At 42.8% G+C, this 19,553-nt stretch overlaps 1 protein-coding gene across 1 annotated transcript; it reads right to left on the reverse strand.

Moving 5' to 3' along the window:
* Window positions 1-6,010: 6,010 nt before the first annotated feature.
* mrpl3 (mitochondrial ribosomal protein L3) lies at window positions 6,011-15,726 on the reverse strand. Its single transcript, XM_083646287.1, has 10 exons — window positions 15,515-15,726; window positions 14,808-14,993; window positions 14,614-14,701; window positions 12,175-12,273; window positions 8,887-8,986; window positions 8,668-8,728; window positions 8,319-8,430; window positions 8,116-8,193; window positions 7,413-7,490; window positions 6,011-6,276 (listed from the first exon to the last, which is right to left on the reverse strand). Exons 1-10 carry the CDS (start codon window positions 15,592-15,594, stop codon window positions 6,127-6,129), a joined length of 1,032 nt encoding a protein of 343 aa, XP_083502413.1. The 5' UTR covers window positions 15,595-15,726; the 3' UTR covers window positions 6,011-6,126.
* Between the last annotated feature and the right edge of the window lie 3,827 nt (window positions 15,727-19,553).

Here is a 19,553-nt window from a genome sequence, read left to right on the forward strand (position 1 = left end):
CCGAATTATAAACCGGAAACTGGAGTACGTTATAAAAGTTATAAATATGATCATGTTATAAACAACTAACCAATGCTGGGGGTCCGTATGGAAACAGTGTTACTCGAAATGGTTCAAAGTTAAATCAATTTGGTCATTCAGTGGCGTTTTACTGCCATGTAAAGTAACTATTACGCTAGCCGTTAGCATTAGCCACAGTAGCCGACTACCCACAATGCATTACGTTATCCCAGCAAAAGGCTGGAGTATGGAGTGGGATCACATGGAGATGGTCTTCAGAAACTTTGATGAGATTGACAGTAAGTAAACAATAGTAAACATTGTTTCAGATACATGGTGTAGTTGTGGAAAAGTGTGTGAGTTTGGAGGAGGAGTGCACCACTAGGTGGAGACATGCATCCATAGCAGTGTTGATTTCGTAGACGAGAACTATGAGGAAAAATGTTAGTCAACTATCTATTTTCACTGGTGAAAACTAGACTAAATGTTAGGGAAGGATGAATTGGGAAGAGATCCAATCAGAAGAGAAGACGTTAAACATCTGTGTCTGTATTGCACATTCAAACCTTAAAATAATTCCAGAATAACAGATTAATATATCTCTACAATAAGTTTGGAAATTCTAATGAATAGTTACGGTTTTCTTTGACTAAGATGAGATGAAAATACTTAGACACTTCGTCAACGAAAACTTGACTAAATAAAATCAGGATGAGGTTTGACTAAATATGATAAGAGCTTGAGAGAAAGTGGGTTATAGCTCACTCAGATAAACATGTGAATGTTGTGTGATATGCAAAGGTTGTTGGTTCAATCCCAGCCTCAGGCATTTTCTTAAAAAGTACTTACATTATAACCTGCAGCAGTGATCCTTCTTTATCATCACCAGTAGTTTGAACACTGATAGAAATAAGCTGATGAAGGAGACTAGTCAGTCCCTGACTCTAGCTCAACTCACTGGTACAAATCTCACCTGTCTCACTCTTTATCCTCTGTGTTATTGTCAGTGTGAATACAGTGTGTATAAATCAGAAGCTTAACTCCCAACAGCTCATAGCTCAGTCGGCTGAGTGGCTGTGTCACTGTCTCTGTCTGTCTGTTGGTTCGATTCCCGATGGAGGAGACATATTACAGCACTGCCCTGTCTTTAACATCACCAGCGTAGCGCCTCCTACAGGCAGATACACAGAGCGACACAGCGCCTCCTACAGATCCACAGAAATCGACAATGTGGACAGACTGCAAAGAGATCCAGACATGTCATATACTGAGTCTAGAGCAGTTTTTCAAAAAGTTATTTTTACGCCTAGCGGCAGCCAGGGCGGGACAAAGAAACATAAAACGTTCCGATGTAGGTAAAATTTCAGACTGGTTGAATGAGGTTTTCTCAGGGCTTTAAATTACTCTTTCCTCTGGCTGTCGACACTAAAAACTGACTCCCACAACCTCAAAAGTCACTGAGGCTCAAGAAGCTCCAAACTGCTAGGCAGCAATGCAACTCTCTGAGCTAGTGGGTCATAGTGATTAAGACTTGAAGATTAAAGTATAGTCTTTATGCATCTTAAAATATGTTTTGAAGGGGTCTTTTAAGTTGAATAGTATTTGAATTATATTAATATGACATGAGTTTCTATTCGCCTGGCACAGAACACCTTTTACTTTTATACTTGAGTACATTTCAGAGCCTGTACTTTTTTCCTTTTACTTGAGTAATTAAGTTGAATCAGTACTTCTGCTTTACCAGTCTTTTTTTTACACAAATAACTGTAGGCTACTTCTACTTAATCAGAGCAACAATGTGATTAAATTTGGAATGACAAGAAAAAATTACACGTCTGTGCAATAGGCTAAGTAGGCTGAAATAACTCAGATATAGGCTTTGCAATTGTAACGTTCATAATGAAGTATCTCATGCTTGTTGATTTAATGATGGTTTTGCACCTGCTGCTCACGTTTGAGATAATTCTGGCTTGCCTGGAAAGAAGGTGGGAGCAGCCGAGTACAGTCAGCCAATCAGAGACAGAGAGGGGCGGGTCATGCCTTCGCCTAGCCTTCGCCATCATGGGAAAAACAATATTGCGCACCTGAACGACACGGCTGTAGAGCAGAATGGCTCTGCTGTAAAATCCTCATAGACGTTTTTTTTGTCAAGTTAAAACAGTCTATTACACCGGAAGCGGAAGAAGCACCCATCAGGCATCATGGCAGCTAGAAATAAGGTGGATAGATCAGTGGTTCTCAACCTTTTTAAACAAAGTACCCCCACAGAAGTGACCACCATATGAGCCCCGCGTACCACCAGTGGTACCCATGCCACAGGTTGAGAACCACTGCTAGTCTGCTAGAGATATTTCAATCCATATACATTCATTGTGTTTTTCTTGAATCAGTTCATTTGTTTTGGATGGGATACTAGATGTTAGAAGGGCTAAAGGTATGGTTTTCTGTCACAAGAGCATACACACACACACACACACACACACACACACACACACACACACACACGTGTGTGCACCAGTGTTGGGGGTAACTCATTACAAAAGTAACATATTACATGTAATATATTACTTTTAGCAGTAACTCAGTAATATAACTTATTACTTATAGGATTTCAGTAATATTATACCAGTTACTTTGTCAAGTAACTCAAGTTACAAATTGAGTTACATTTGATCAAATCAAAGCAAATATTTAAAAAAGATACAATCATTTCCTAATCAAACTGTGTTTTTATGCAAATAACCACTATAGATGACAATAACAAAGGAAAATAATAACATTTAGAATTTTGGATTGTTTACACTGACTTCAAGGTGGTTTAAATCATTTTTCGGGATGGTTCCGGGGCAGCGATGTAATTTTGCTGCTACTGTTGTTTTGGTAAAAGTAATGCAAAAGTAGTGTAATAAGTAACGAGTTACTCTACACAGAAAGTAATATTGTAAAGTAACTTATTACTTTCAAATGAAAGTAACTAGTAATATGTAGTATATTACATTTTGAAAGTAACTTGCCCAACACTGGTGTGCACACACACACACACACACACACACACACACGCGTCACTGCAAGGTCCACATACTGGCCTGGGCCGGGCGCCTGGACCCAGAACAATCATGTTACATCATGGTTGTGTGATTGCTTTGAGTGGCTGCTCTCTTTCTGTATGCTTAGACAGAGCGAGAGCCATAGTTAGTAGAGTCATAGTTCACCCCAAAATGAAAATTCCATACTCACCCTCATGCCAGTTGAAACACAGGTGAAGTTTGTCCATATAACACACAGAGGTTACAAGCACAACTCCATAGCAGCCGTCACCAAAACAACTGAAGTCAGTTATGGGACCAGTGCAACTACAACTGATTGATTTTTGCAACAAATGATGGTTTCTTTCTATCAGAGATGGGAAAAGTACACACTTTCTTTATTTAAGTAGAAGTACAGCTAATCTAGTAAAAGTACTGATTCAACTTGTGGTACTCAAGTACAAGTAAAAAGTACAGGCTGTGAAATGTACTCAAGTATAAAAGTAAAAAGTAATTCCTGTGCGAAGCGAATAGAAACTCACGTCATATTAATGTAATTCAAATACTATTAAACTTAAAAGATCCCCTCCAAATATAATTTAAGATGCATAAAGACTATACTTTGATTAATAATTTGTGTATGGTTTTTTTCACAATAAAGGTGCACACTGCACATTGCAGTTTGGATCTCCTTATCAGTTTCTCATCTTGCTGCTGATTCCTCTGATCCATGTCCACTGCCAAGGCTGTTCCAGCTCCAAGGACCATGTGCTAAACTGAGGGACTGCTGGTTACACTTCAAGGCTTGGCACGTGGCACACCCATCAAAGTCTGAGGACCAGAGGGAGATGTTTCTCAAGGGTGTAGTTGATGTGCAGATGATTGAATGGCAAATGATGACAACGGTTTAAATAAACAGCAAAGCAGGACAACAATTTAACTAAACAAAAGTCATCTAATAAATCTCACTTAACAAAAACCTTTTTCTAGTGGCAAATAAATAAGAAGTTACCCTGTACCAGCATGCATACCACCTGGCCTAATGGATAAGATGGCTGCCTTTTAGATCAGAAGACTGAGGGTAGTAGTTGTCAGTTTCTAACCACATGTAATCTGTCGACATGGATTTGAACTAATTTTACACGTGATCGATAAACAGAGATGGGAAAAGTACACACATTCTTAATAAGTAGAAGTACAGTTACTTGTGTAAAAGAAGACTGGTAAAAGCACTGATTCAACTTGTTTACTCAAGAGTGTAAAAAAGTACAGACTTTGAAATGTACTCAAAAGTATAGAAGTAAAAGGTATTTCTACCAGGGGTTTCTGTGCACCGCTAATAGAATCTCACGTCATCTTAATATAATTCAAAGACTATTCAACTTAAAAGATCCCCTCCAAGATCTATAAAGACTATACTTTGAATAATTTGTGTGATATGGTTCTTCCACGAAAAAGGTGCACATAACACGTAAAAGATGGGAGAGCGCCAGACAAGAGACAAACAAACGTTACATCATATTTGTCTGTCGTGCATTAAAACTAAAGTAACTAGCCGGTTTTGAAAATGTAAGGAGTAGTAGAAAGTACAGATATTTGTGTTAAATTGTAGGGAGTAAAAGTAAAAAGCTGTCAGAAAAATAAATACTCAGTAAAGTACAGATACCTGAAAATCCTACTTACACACTACACTACACTTCCAATCTCTGCTTTCTATTCAGTGTGATTGTTTGGCAGTTTTTGTTTTGCAACTCTAATAAAGAACGGTCCCCATTGACTTCAGTTGTTTTGGAGGAGGCTGCTACAGCACGACGAAGTTGTGCAGGCAACCTCCCTGTGTGTTATGTGGACTAACACACTTCAGCTGCCTTTCATTTGGCATGAGTGCGAGTAGACGATGGCAGAATTGCCATTTTCGGGTGAACAGTTCCTTTGAGACAACTTGAAAAGACCACAGCTACGATCTCTGGGCTGGAGTTCATCCTCTCCTCTCCTCTTTCGGCTCTGCTGCTTTAACAGCAGAACCCCCCCCCCCCTACCTCCACCCCCACAGGAGGCTGATGATGTGGGGTTTGTTATGCATTTGTATGTCTGCAGATCTAAGAGCATTGTGTTGTTTCAATTAGGGAACACGACATGGATGTTGTGTGTGTTTGTGTGTCTGTTGTTTCAGGCCATCCTGCCCGCTTGTCAGCATTTCAAACGAAAGCCTGGTTTTTACCCGGCAGAGACAGAGCAGAGCGCAGACGCAGGCCTCCGAGGACACGTTCACAGCAGATATCAAACACACTCAAAGACTTTGGACGACACAATTCACCTTCAATGATGTATCGCCACAAAAGGGGGCGGGGTGACACACATCTCTCAACCGCAGCTTGAGATTTCCTCCTTTAAACACTGCCTAATCCCCCCCCCCCCCCCCCCCCCCACACACACACACACACACACTTAATCGCCCAGTGGTTCCTGTTGCAACATTAATGTCCTCATTTATCCTCTTATGCACAAATGTCAGCCTGCCAGTCGGCATCCTGCCTTTCTCTCTCTGTGCATTGTTTCGCTCCCACACCTTCACTAACTCCTCTCAATCCTCCTTTGCATTTTATTCCTTTTTGTCATTCTCCTCACCCCATCTTTCATAGCCCACCCCCTCCCCCTCTCTGTCTCTATCCCACTCTCCTCTCCTCTCCTCTCCGTCTGCATGTATTCCACACTACTGTTTCTCTCGGCTTTCCAGCTCATTTCTTCTGCCGTCTCCTGCATGGATATTAGACATTTCTCCTCCCTGTCTTTTTCCTCTCTGCTTGGGGGGATCCTCTGGTGACATCATCACTCTTGTGGTTACCATGGTTTCAGGGGAAAAGGGGACCATCGTGCTTTTGACCACAGAGACGCTGAGGTGCTGTTGTGACACGCGCAAAATAACCAGCGGGGCTCAAGACATTCACTAGAGTGACCGTTTATTATCAGGACATACTATGTGCTTTACATGTTTTTGCATGTGTGTGTGTATGTGTGTGTGTGTGTGTGTGTGTGTGTGTGTGTGTGTGTGTGTGTGTGTGTGTGTGTGTGTGTGTGTGTGTGTGTGTGTGTGTGTGTGTCAGGCAAGTGTTAGCGAGGGTTCTGTGTGAATGAACATGTCTTTGTCGTACAGGTCTTCTTCCAGCTCCGTTTCCTCCTCAGTGAAGTAGGTGGGGAACGGAGGGTTGAGCAGGGTGGAGCTCCTGGTCGGGAGGACACTGTCCCGCACCTGGAACACACACACACACACACACACACACACACACACACACACACACACACACACACACACACACACACACACACACACACACACACACACACACACACACACACACACACTTTAGTTGTTACAGCTGTAATAATGACACTTGTATCTTTATTCTTTAACCATTGTACCCCCCACCCTACAGCAGTTCATAAAATGGTACCCTACATGGAGTGGAGACATTCAAACCAGACAGTATAGCAAATAAAACGTGCGCGGGCACGCACACGCACGCACACGCACCAAAGGCAATTATCTATGTAACAAACCGTAGCAACTTGCACAGGTGCCCTTTGGAGTAATATGGGAATTGATTGTGTGTGGGAGTGTGTAAGAGAAAGATAGCTGAGCTGGGTGAAACAAGACACAGATTTGTATTCATTATCGCTTGTCTGCAAAACAAATAAGAGCTGTGCACTCGCGCGCGCGCACGCACGCACACACACACACACACACACACACACAACATGCTGACTATGGAGATGGATGCTTTGGATATTAAACATCATGAAGGTGCAAGCTCACATTCATGCGCGGGCACACACACAAACAACACGCACACCTACACACACACACCCCCCTAAACCTACACACACACACACACACACACACACACACACACACACACAGCTGATACAGCATAGTATTAAGGAAGATGGATCACACTGTCTTGCAGGTGTTACTGTGTTTTACAGGTGCAAGGTGACTTGTCCCATTCAGAACACCAAGCACTCTGAGTGACTGAGTGTGAGGTCACCTTCCACTTTCACTCTGTGTGTGTGTGTGTGTGTGTGTGTGTGTGTGTGTGTGTTTGTGTGTGTGGCGCGCGCGTGTGCGTGTGTGTGTGTGTGTGTGTGTGTGTGTGTGTGTGTGTGTGTGTGTGTGTGTGTGTGTGGTCTGTCATAGACTACTTTCGGGGACAGACTTAAGACTAGTTAATTGGGGATGGCTTCTTTTTGGGGTTAGGTTAAGTTTAGAGTTAGGCAAGTAGTGGTTATGGTTAAGGTTATGGTAAGTCTCCGGGGAATGAATGTTAAGTCTATGTAATGTCCCGAAAAGTGACCATGAAATGATAGGTGTGTGTTTGTTGGTTTTACCTTCACTAAGCAGTTCCTGTGTCCAGGGACAGAGCCGCTCACATACAGCACATTATACTTGGTGTTCACCCTCCATATCTGAGACAGAGAGAGGAGGTAGATTAAGGACTATCCAGTTGAAAATGCAATCATGGATAAGACAAGTTTGGGGGCGTCTGGGTGGTGTAGAGGTAAAAGCACTCCCCTACCACCAGGGGGGCGTCTGGGTAGTGTCGAGGTAAAAGCACTCGCCTACCACCAGGGGGCGTCTGGGTAGTGTCGAGGTAAAAGTACTCGCCTACCACCACGGAGACCCGGGTTCAATTCCCAGCAGCGATACTTCCGGCTTGGTCAGGACACAATTGGTCGTGTCTGCGGGTGGGAAGCCGGTGCGGTATGAGTCCTGGTCGCTGCAATAGCGCCTCCTCTGGTCATGGCGGCTGTTCAGGGGGGAGGGGAACTGGGGGGAATGGCATGATCCTTTATCTTCCCACGCGCTACATCCTGCTGGTGAAACTCCTACCACGTGAAAAGAAGCGGCTGGCGACTGAGCACATATCAGAGGAAGCATGGGCTAGTCTACACAGTTCTCTCCAGATCGGCAGAGGAGGTGGAGCAACGACTGGGAGAGCAGGGGGTGTAGTTTGGGAGAAAATGGGAGAAAATTGGAAGAAAAAATAATGTATATGTATAATATAATATAATATAATATATGTGTGTCTACCTTGAGACCATGAGCTGTGTCGTAGACGTTGCCCATCTGGCCAGGCATCTTCTTTCCTTTCCAGACTTTAGCTGGGTCCTACACACATAAGATGAAGAACACACACTCACATCGCTGGATTATGGAAATCAAACTGTCTGGAATGGGTAAGAGAAAAGACAGAACAGTGCGTGTGGGCGCATTTTCATGAGTGTGTGTCTCACCCCTCCGGGTCCAGAGGCCCCTGGTCTCCGATGCGTCTTGGTTTGGCCGTGGGTGGCTGGCTGCCCTTTGAACCCCCATCGCTTCATAACACCCTGGAAACCCTTACCAATTCTACAGACACACACACACACACACACACACACACACACACACACACACAGTCAGAGTGTAGTGATGCAAAAGGGGATTTTTCACTTTCTTGCCAAAGTCTAAAATAGCATTTTGGAAAACTGATGCTGGAGATGAGAGTCGGCATGAGAGAAGAACGCAAGCCAAGGAGACTTAAGGCGTTAAGTTGGCAGAACAAAGCTGATGCCTGAGGCGTGAAGTTGGCAGAACAAAGCTTACGTTTTGGCTGTGATGTCCACATACTGGCCTGGACGGAAATGTGCTGCGTACAGAGGGGTGCCTGCAACACACAACAACCAAGGTTACAACACAAAACTTTGTTCAGCCGCTTCTCATGGCCAGTTTAAGACTACAATCATCCTGTGACATGGCCAGTGAAATATAAATGCAGTGGATGTGTGTGTGTGTGTGTGTGTGTGTGTGTGTGTGTGTGTATACCTGGCTTGATGATGGCATTGTCGGAGACTTTAAATGTGGTCAGTTTCTGTTTTGGAGGCACTCCTGCATTCCTAAAGGTCTCCATTTCCTGCTCAGACCGCTGTCAGAGGGAGAGAGAGAGAGAGAGGAGAGAGGGAGAGAGAGAGGAGGAGGGAGAAAGAGGGAGGAGAGAAAGGGAGAGAGGAGCGATGGGAAATTAATGAGCAGCAGTTGGACTTTGGCATTTTAAAATTAACTGTGGGCCAAACACACACGCACGCGCGCACAAACACACGCATGCGCACACACACACACACGCGGCAGTGAGTGGCTCTGACATTTGCTTTCCCTCGGCTCCTTCTCATCTCATCCCCTCCAGTCACTCTACCCACTCTCTCTCTTTCCTGTTGACTGACACTCGCCCTGCCAAAGCTCCTCACTCTGATCAGCTCTGACTGGAGCCTGACGCAACCGTACCCAACTTCACTTTCACCCAGTGAAGCGCCGCATCAGGCATCCATCAAGACGCCTGCAAGCAGCAAATTAATTAAACATCACCCTATTCAACTTTTCTTTTTGCTGATACAATGCTTCAAAGGAAATTACACCAACCTGATGTTCAGTACTAGAGATCAAATGGTATGGAAACATCATATCACGATTATAGACTATTTTCACGGAATTGTGTTACTAGGGAACAGTTTCAAACCCAGCTTATTTCCTGTCGGCTGTTATATTAGCATTTTAACATATAGTTGTTAAAATGTGCTGAAAATGTTCAAAAAGTACTGATGCACTCACTGAAATCATTTCAACAAGGCCGCACACCTGCGTCTGGGATTGGTGATTCACAAAGAAGCCCTTACTTCTTGATTCGCTGACATCAAAACCTGTCGTTTACCCCTGAGACATTTTCAGCTTAAACTTCATTGTAGCTGTATCCACCTTATTTTTGAACGCCCCGCTGTAAAAATTATTATGGGTACAAGGTCCGTATTTTCTTTATTTCAGGTTCAAGTGCAATTATGCAGGTCTCTTCAGCATAGTTTTGTGTGATAAATCTAGCTATAAATCCAGCAAAGCTCTCTCCTGCTGCACTTAACTTTGAAGCCTGAAGCATTTCTATGGGAAACTCTGCACACTGGAGCTTCGTAGATCTGTATCTGTACTGATGAAAAGTCTTATGACAGGGCTGCTGATAAAAGGTCAATGCTAAGGAGACATGAGAAACGTCACTAATACCTCACTGACAAAACACTTGTCTGCCTCAAGTTTTCCCTGCTTAAAAATGAGCTGTAACAAGTATCAACATTAAGTTCTGCTGCTCTTGTCAGTTGCTGCTTGTTACCACCAGTATATTTTATTATTTCCACTCAGCGCTTTTTGATGCTGCATTTCCCAGTATAACATACTGTATACAGTACTGGAAGAGAATCAAATCTGACAAACTGAACCAAATGACAGCTCAGTGTTTTAACAGCAGTAGCCAGATATCTTCGGGGTAACATTAAAATAGGTCACACTCACAGGGCTTAAAGAAAGAAAAGAATCTGAGCTTGAAATGTTGCTGACTTCTTCCTCTATAAAACTACTCCAATAACAAGAACGACGAAAGGAATTGACACATTTCTGTGCCGTGGTGAAGGATTGATTATTATTATTAATAACTATAGACCTAGTGCAATAACGATCTGTGGAGCTCCCCCAGGGGTCGCCTGGTACAAAAACATTATGCGGAAATCCATGTCCATGGTTTTCCGCATATTTCCACCCGCATATTTCATATTTACTCCTAAACCGTACCCACAGATTACACACAACTTGGCATACATATAGCGAGCTATAATAGCCATTAGCCACCTAGATGATTATGTGAACCATAACCATTAATTAGTCACATCAGTATGTCTAATTTAGTTATGATGCGATGTGTGTTTTTCGGTGACAATTATGAAACCTATTTACACGCTGTAAATCATGCTTGTAGAAAAGGGAGGTTAATTAAATTGTATATGCAACTGTGTGGGCCGCTATGGTGTCCCTGTTTGACGTTACCAATAGGCATTACAATTCTGTGTGCAGTGTGCACATGGTCCACTAATCCGCGGGGGCATGGTTTAGGACTGTGTGCACGGATTACTAATTCGAGGGCATGGTTGTGCGTGGTTGGTGCCTCTATGGACTTTCCACATCAATTATTTTTTCTTACCAGGTGATCCTTGGGGAGGCCTGTAGAGAACAGCCAATGCAATGCCACAGTCTTATGCTGAATGACAATAGTAAGTGAAAGACGGGAGCACATTCAGGTCTGTCATTGCTGCCGGAGCGGCAGCTGTAACTCAGGCTCACGGGGTGGTCAGATATCGGAGTGAGCACATAGCGGCGTTGTGTCTGGGATTTAGACTCATGTGGAAAGAACACTTTCTTTCTGCTGGTTGAGCACACAGTGCAGAACAAACAGCCGCTTCCTTTGTCGTGTCAAAAAAGTTTGCCATCTCCACCCGCTTATTCAATCCATACCTAACCTATCACCATTTGCTGACTATATATATATATATATATATATATTATAGTGTACATTTGCAGATTTCATAAACTTTGTTTCCATATTTCAGCTGTGCTACACTATGGAATCGGCGGTAGATAGAAAGTAGCTTGCTGTTGATTGTATAAAAAAAAGAAAAGAAAAAAAAAGAAGCTTGTTCGCATTCCATTGGTAAATGTAAAATATTACTTTAGTTCAATGAATATGATTGGACAAAAATACAGAAAAAATGAAAACCGAAAATAGTTTGTGAATCAAAAAATGTCCATATGACAGAAATCTTTCAGCTTTAAGCCCTGACTTCATCACAACCAATTCCACAGTTACATGGGTGCTGGCGTTTTTTTTTTTACTTAACTACTTTTTTAACTGGTGTCCTGGTTGTACGGCAAAGCTTGTGTTTGCATTCATCACATATACTGTTATTGGTCTCTTTTCATTACTAAATAATTCCTTTTTAAAAATTATAAAAAAAATCTAAACATGTTTAGAATGTATTTATATTTTTAAATATACCGTAACTAAATCTTTATAGAGCACTGAGCAGCAACAGTAATGTTTACAAAAGCAAAGTCACTCAATACTAGCCTGCTGTAGAGCGTCATTTGTGGAGAGATGACAGTTGCTGGCCCGCCGGCGGGCCCGCTCGGGGGGAAGAGGTTATGGGTTAAGACTGACTGAAATCAGTCTGTAGACTGAGCTCTGCCACCCATGCAGCTATGAGAAATTGTTATGCACGTATCTTATACGATAATAATTCTTACATAGAATGGTGATACGTTCTTCCCTCCTACCACCAGGGCGGCGGTGTGGCCATTAAATTCTTCTTTGGACAGGTGCTTTATCACGTGGCAGTCCTGTACCTGGAGAAAAACAGAGTTTGCATCGACAGTTAGGACAATGCTTTCTGCCAGGCTACAACATACAGCGATATACAAGATCTAAACACCAAGACCTTCATGGAAGGGGTGCCTAGGGAAAATATCTTCAGATCTTGCCACTAACCCTACCCGCCCCTCAAATCTCAGGTCTCTAGCACCTATGGCCTAATTCTGCTTAAAGCCAAAATATTCCCACTCTGGAGCTGTGGAGTTTGGTTGACACCGGTGATTACATTCACCTGTGTCACAGGCTTCATTCAGCTGATGTTGTTTCAACAGTGGGGAGTCAGAGTCAGTCAGTCAGTCAATCAGTCAGTCAGTCAGTCTGTCAGTCAGTAAGCCCCTGAGGCTCTTCTACGCCGGCCCTCCTGGGTCTGGCAAAAATGAATCGCCGGATGGGGATCATCATTGGTTTAGGATCATTTGCATTCAATCTGATGTGTAGTGGGGGTGATAAGTGTTTACAAAAAAATACACCTGATAACTTGTGATATTACTGAAATTGAAACAGGGATTCATTAAACAACTTCAACATTATATCACTGCAATGAGTTAATATCAAACTATGATTATGAGGTTGGTTTTATTCTGATTGGAACGTCTTTTTGATTCCAGAAATCATAGGTCATGTTTGCTGGTATTTGGTGAGCATGTCACTCTGTCCTTATATTGAGCAGAGTGAACACAGAATGAACAGCGTCTACTCTGTTTGCATGCAAATTATTCACTGACAGATGAATCATTAAGATTGAGCCTTGAGCAGACTACAGCTGGGATCAAATCCCTGCTGCTTCCTAGTGGAGGCTTGATACACTGGAGCATTTCAAATGCAACACTGAAGCCTGCAGGTGAAACTCAAACCTGCTTGATATTCCTGCACTCCTCAGAACAATCCAATTTATTTGACTGCCGTTTCGACCCGTCACTTCATTATGGATGCGCACCCACACAGACCTTTTCTTTATCAAGTTATTTTCTATTCCGTTTTCTCCCCAATTGTACTTAGCCAATTCTGCCTGCCTCCCTCTGCCGATCTGGGGAGAGTTGTAGACTAGCACATGCTTCCTTGGATACATGTGGCATCGGCAGCTGCATCTTTTCACCTGACAGAGAGGGGTTTCACTGGCAGGACGTTGCGCGTGGGAGGTGTTACCGATGTTACACGGTGGTGAGGCATACACCGATTACATAACATGCCCACCGGTAACACCTTCAACTCCACCCGCTCGTGACAGTTTCAGCATGCGCTCAGCTGCTCTGGTGTACAGTATATTACAAGCGCTCCCTCTATCCTGGCTGTCTGAGTGCATCATATCTCTGGTTAGACAGACCAGCAAGTAACGTTAGTTGTACATGTTGTGAACACAATCCCCCCTCATACACATGTAGGTAAGACCCTTATCTAAGCCTGTGTGTATTCTCTTGCCACTGCCATCTCTGGAAATGTGGTTTTAACAGAGCTAAATCTCCGCTACCATTGATGCTAATATGTTAGCTAAACCTCCGCTAACATTGATGGTAATCGTTAGCATTGATGACTTAGCTGTGATAAAAGCACATGCTGATGCTACTCAGCTATCGTCATTGCCTGGCTTACTGCTGCTTGCTGGTCACGTTAATCCCATGGCCAGAAAATATCCCCAGATTTCTGGCTAATGACGTTAATTTATTTTCTCCAGGAGGAGAGTCTGTCCCCAGTGTTTAACGTTATGTGAGGCTGACAGACAGGAGATCTGTCCCCAGTGTTTAACGTTATGTGAGGCTGACAGACAGCGCGCAGCAGCAGGGATGGGAGGGGCTGACTGACTGGGGGAGAAACATGGGGTAGAAAGGACAGTGTGCAAAGTAGCCTAATTTATAGACCGACAAACGTAACCGCTCCAAACTATTCTCTGTGGTTAACCTGACATCTCTACCACGCTTGCATTGGTGACTATCTCGACGGGTGTGTCGGACTGAGAGCAGTTAAATAAAAAATCCGGACCGTGAGGACTGCTGAGGAGGTGGATTTTTTTTTTTACGGTGAAACCGGTAACACCGGTGCTGTCACGTGTTACCCGGTGGGAAAATGTCCACACCGTGGCATCCCTAATACAGAAGACCGATAATCCAGCTTTCCACCTGCAGACACGGCCAATCGTGCCTGTATATATATGCCCGACCAAGCTGGAGGTAACACGGGGGTTGAACCTGCGACCCTTTTGTTGGTAGGCATGGAATCCACGCCCACACACACACACACACACACACTCACTCCTGAAGACAGCTTTGCCCCTGATGCAGTGTCAACACACACAAGACAAAATGGGACTGGTGAGTTACCTGCAACATGGTCACTACATGTCTTTCCCCTGTTTTTGTCCAGACAGGAGCCATACCCAACTTCACTGCTACCAGCCCAACTCTTCGACTACCTGGAAACAGGACAGATGGAAGGACAGTTACAGCAAGACCAAACAGGAAGAGGACAAAGCTATGATGGACAACGGTCTCTCTCAGCTCTCACGTGAAGACACCTACCCTCTGTCCACTCCTGCTTCGGCCAGGGTTCGTCTTTGAGTGGGTTGAGCTTGTCAGCTGTCTGTCTATTGTATTCCTCCCCTAGGCTCTTCCTCATGTACTCCTGGTTGTCATCTGTGAGGTGTTCATCAAACCACGTGGTCGTCTTCATTGTCCGGACACAACCCAGCGCCAGGACAGGACTGCAAGAGAAACATTTAATCAAGATTTCCACCACTTAGATCCACAGTCAGGCCAGCCAGACACGTGCAATAACCCTTTGGCATGTTTAATTTGTTTGTTTTATTGCACAACCTACTCACACTAGCTTGGTTTGTCTTAACCTGTCATTCTAATTATCTTCAGATCTCATGCCACTCTGCCCTGCTAGTGAGTTAAAGACAGACTGCATGAGAATATCATATGAATCTGCTACTGAGTCCACCCAGTCATTCCAGAGTCCTTGCTGACAAGTCCGACATAAGACGAAGAGATAAACAATAATACAACTTAACGCTAACAATGTTTGGGGGGACAAGATTCAGATGATATCACAGCAAGCTAACGTTATTTACGATAAGTTCACTATCTGTGATATATATCACTTGTAACACGGTACACTGCTAACAGTGTCCTACCACTCACAGTAACATTTTCATGCTGCAGCAGTTAGCTTCAGTTAGGCCAACAACATATCCAGACAGTTAACGTTAGCATTAGCCACCTTTCAGATGCTGCCGCGACTCGGAGATAAATCAGCCTGGTTCCCTGCTGAAGCAGAAGCCGGCAGCTCCACGCCGCCATGCCGCTTTTTACCCACACACTTGTTCGTATATAAAAAATATAAATAAATTATTTGTTCTTTCTATGTACACTTGGCGTAGATGTGCAGACGCATGCCTTCATTTGTCCTGTTGTGAAATGTCACCCTGGATACTTCCGGACTCCGGTACGTGATGAAAACAGTTCCGGGCAGGCGCACGGAGGTTGATGACAAAGGTTCCGCAAGATCACCAGTTAGATTTTGTAGTAATCGTTACTGAGAGTGACATTACTGTAGCATAACAATAACAGTAACAATAATACGTATAGGAATATATATGAACTTCATATTTTATCATATTTATACAACTACACCATAATGATATGGGAATGAGAGGTTGTTGATGTTAAAACTTAATTTGCCATTCTGGCTGCTCATTAAAGTGAAACAGGGTGCAGAGATTTGGGAGTCCTTTTTGATTGGGCCTGAATTATTACTATCCCGTATGAAACATTCTTATTCTAATACAGTAGCCTAATTAGTCAAGTAAACTTTTATGCTCCACTTTGCCATTTCATGGCATATAATAATGGGATTTATAGCTTCACAGGCTGAGGTTTCATTTTAGCTTTATAGCAGAGCTATTCAACTGGCGGCCCGCCAATCAAGTCCGACCGGCCCGCGAATGAGTTCCCAAAAAAAAAAAAAAAAAAAACATTTTTTTTTTTTTTTTTTTTTTTTTTACAATTAAACCTCATTTACTTATTACACTCGACTGGTTGTTTTTCAGGTGATGTGAATCTAAAGTGAACTAAACAAGTCAGATCCACTATAAATGTTTTTCAGTAGATGCTGTGATGTAGCCACAAGAAAGGTGCAATATTCATGTTTTTCAGAAGATGGCGATGTGATGTTGCTAATCAAGAAAGATGCATTATAAATGGTGTTTCAGGAGATGTGTGATGTTGCTAGCTATAGGTTCTAAACAAGAAATATGGTTCAAATGTTTACAGTAGTTTTCCTTTCTTGTTGCACTACAATGTTACAATGCTGTGAGACAGAGCTAAACACAAAAGATGCAATATTAATAGTTTTTCATGAGATACTCAGTATTTAATACGAATACTAATACTAATAATAGAAAAGGAGAACATACTGAATAATGACATCACAACAGTATAATCCTAATGTTAATTTAAAATTAAATATTCTTCTAAATATGGATAAAAGTCCAAAAAAGATAAAATTTTCTTCGACGCTGCCCTTGTGGGCAGCGTCGAGATTCCATTCCTTACAGCACCCCCTACTTAATAATAGTTCCAGCGCGGCTGCGAAAATGTGGTGGCGCATTGCGTCAAGTGTACATATAATGGCTCGGGGAACGGTCCGGCCCCCGGTCCCTTAGGTTTCTGACAATGCGGCCCCCTGAACAATTTAGTTGAATTGCCCTGCTTTATAGTTTTGTATTCTCCAAGGACTTATCTGAGTTGTACAACAGTGGATGGATTTCACAAGGCAGCCCACCTGGACCAAAGTAGACTGAAGGCCAATTAGACCATCACAACGTTGTGGTGTAAAATACTGTGGGTGTTTGCAGCAGTAGAACCACAGCAGGTTAAATTGCTGGAGAACAGAATTGAATAGAATATCCACACTATCACTATTATTATAATGATGTTATTATCATTGCTCCCAAGTTAGGCAGAGAAGACATCATCGGCCTCCTGTGTGGAATACTGATATGACTGTCAGGGACTGAGGCACCAACTCTGGTATGCCCTTGTGATGCTTATGGAGATTAGAGTGGGATCATTTATTCTGGAGAGAGGAGGAAATATGAAAGTGCATTATTTGTGTGACTGACATGTATAGGTGTGTGCTTGGAGTTTGAGGTGCTGTAGTGTGTGAGCTCCTTGGCACAGTGAGAGAGGCTGTCTATAAGAGAGAGATGTGTTAGAGTCCTGGGGCCATATTACAGGAACTTCCTAACTTAAAAATCCTATCTTAAACTAGTCTTATCCTAACTTAAGACTTAAGAAAGGAAGTTTCTGTAATACAGCCCCAGGTCTGCATCTCCACCAGCACAGAGGGAGAGAAATCCATTGAGACCTCTCTCTCTCTTCTTTGTTTCATCCAATTTCAACTTGCTTTATTGGCATTAAGTATTCCAAAGTGAATGGATGAAAGATAATTAATAAAAGTTCTGCATTGTTCCTAGTGTTATGTCATGAATATACATTTATTTATTTTACCTTTATTTTACCACTTGAGATCTCTCTCTCTCACACTCTCATTCCCATTGCGCCGGCTGGCGCATAGGGCAGCACCAAAGCAGGGGTGGAAATCACCAGATGTTCCACGATATATTATCACGATATGATAGTAGGCTATTGCGATATTGCGGTATGCTAGTATTGCGATATATTGAGTATTGTGATATATTGTGATTTATTACCTTTTTTCAACTGCAAATTATGTCCACAAAGGAAAACACTTTGTCAACATTTGTTTGATCTAATGAGATAAAGTTTCCAGTCTGTTCATCTCACTTCAATCATTTTTATTGCAGCAAAATGGGATTGTCAAGCAGACAGACTGACCAACACTGTCATAAAAACCTGTCATAAACGTTGCATGCACTTGACATTTTGTATAATGAAATATCACGATACTTGGCATTCGATACGATACGATATATTGCTGAGAAAATATCGCAATACTATGCTCTATTGATTCCCCCCCCACCCCTACACACAGTGTCTCCACTTCTGTCTGTCTTTGGCCTTGATTCCCCAGCTTTGTTGGTGGTGTTGTAGTTCTCTTGGTTCTTACTCCTGCCATGTTATTTTGGGCCTCCATCTCTTTCGTTTGCCCTCTGGGGTCCAATGTAATGCAACTTTGCTGTTGTTTGCATTCTGAGCACGTGTCCAATCCAGGTCCACCTCTGCAACGTATATAGAATAGATTGTCCTGCTGAGTGATTCTGAGAAGGTTGATCAATGATCTCAAGTGGATATGGTCTCCAGCACCATCCACTTAAGATGAATTAACTCTTTTTCGAGCAAGACCTGGCCAAAATGGCAGCATATTTAGCCTTAGCATGCAGAACTTTGATCTGTCTTCTTTCTACAGACCATTGAAGCCTACACACACGCACGCACGCACGCACGCACGCACACGCGCACACACACACACACACACACACACACAAACACAAACAGCAGACCACACCCAAGGGAGAAAACCATAGTGTCTTTATTTATTCATCATGCAGAATACAGAAAAAACGGTCTTCAGCACACAGAAGAGTGTCTACCACACATGCTGGCTATCCTCCCCAAACTCTTTACAATGTAAGAAGGTTAAGAAATTATTACAATTATTCATTTGTTCATTTCCATTTAGCAAAATCTCAACAAATCTGTAGAAAAGAACCCACAACACCCAAGACGACCCTGAATGTCACTCAAATGACAAAGATACTTTATTTCATAACCAGCAAGCGGCTAATGGAAGTAGGATATTAGCTGGAGCGGAATAATGCATGCATTTTTGCAGTAGCTAGACTATTAGGGATGCTACGACGCTACCAAGCCCACAAATTCTACTTGCAATGCTAATTCTAAGCACTCCGGGTTATACATCTCATATTCTGGATTGCTTATTCACAGACATTTTGGTCTATTTACTTGCTCGTTATCTAAATAAGGTAGGAGTGTCATCTCTTTGGGTGGGCTATGGTTTGAGTTTGCATGCTGGTTCAAAAGACTGCTCTTATTTCTATAAACATATCTCAGATATAGATAGTAATACTTTCCCAGGTGATGCCATTGTGGCCAGACATGCAATAGTCATCAATAGAATAGTTAGAAATCACCAGGACGAGCTAATTCTCTGAGCTAGGCTACTGTATGTATGACAGGTATGGGATGAGTGTGTACTGTATGTGGTGGTGTGTCTGTGTATGTGCTTTTGCGTGTGTATAATTCATGTGGTAGTA

This window comes from Poromitra crassiceps, assembly GCF_964638095.1.
Source record: "Poromitra crassiceps genome assembly, chromosome: 11".
Lineage (NCBI taxonomy): Eukaryota > Metazoa > Chordata > Actinopteri > Beryciformes > Melamphaidae > Poromitra > Poromitra crassiceps.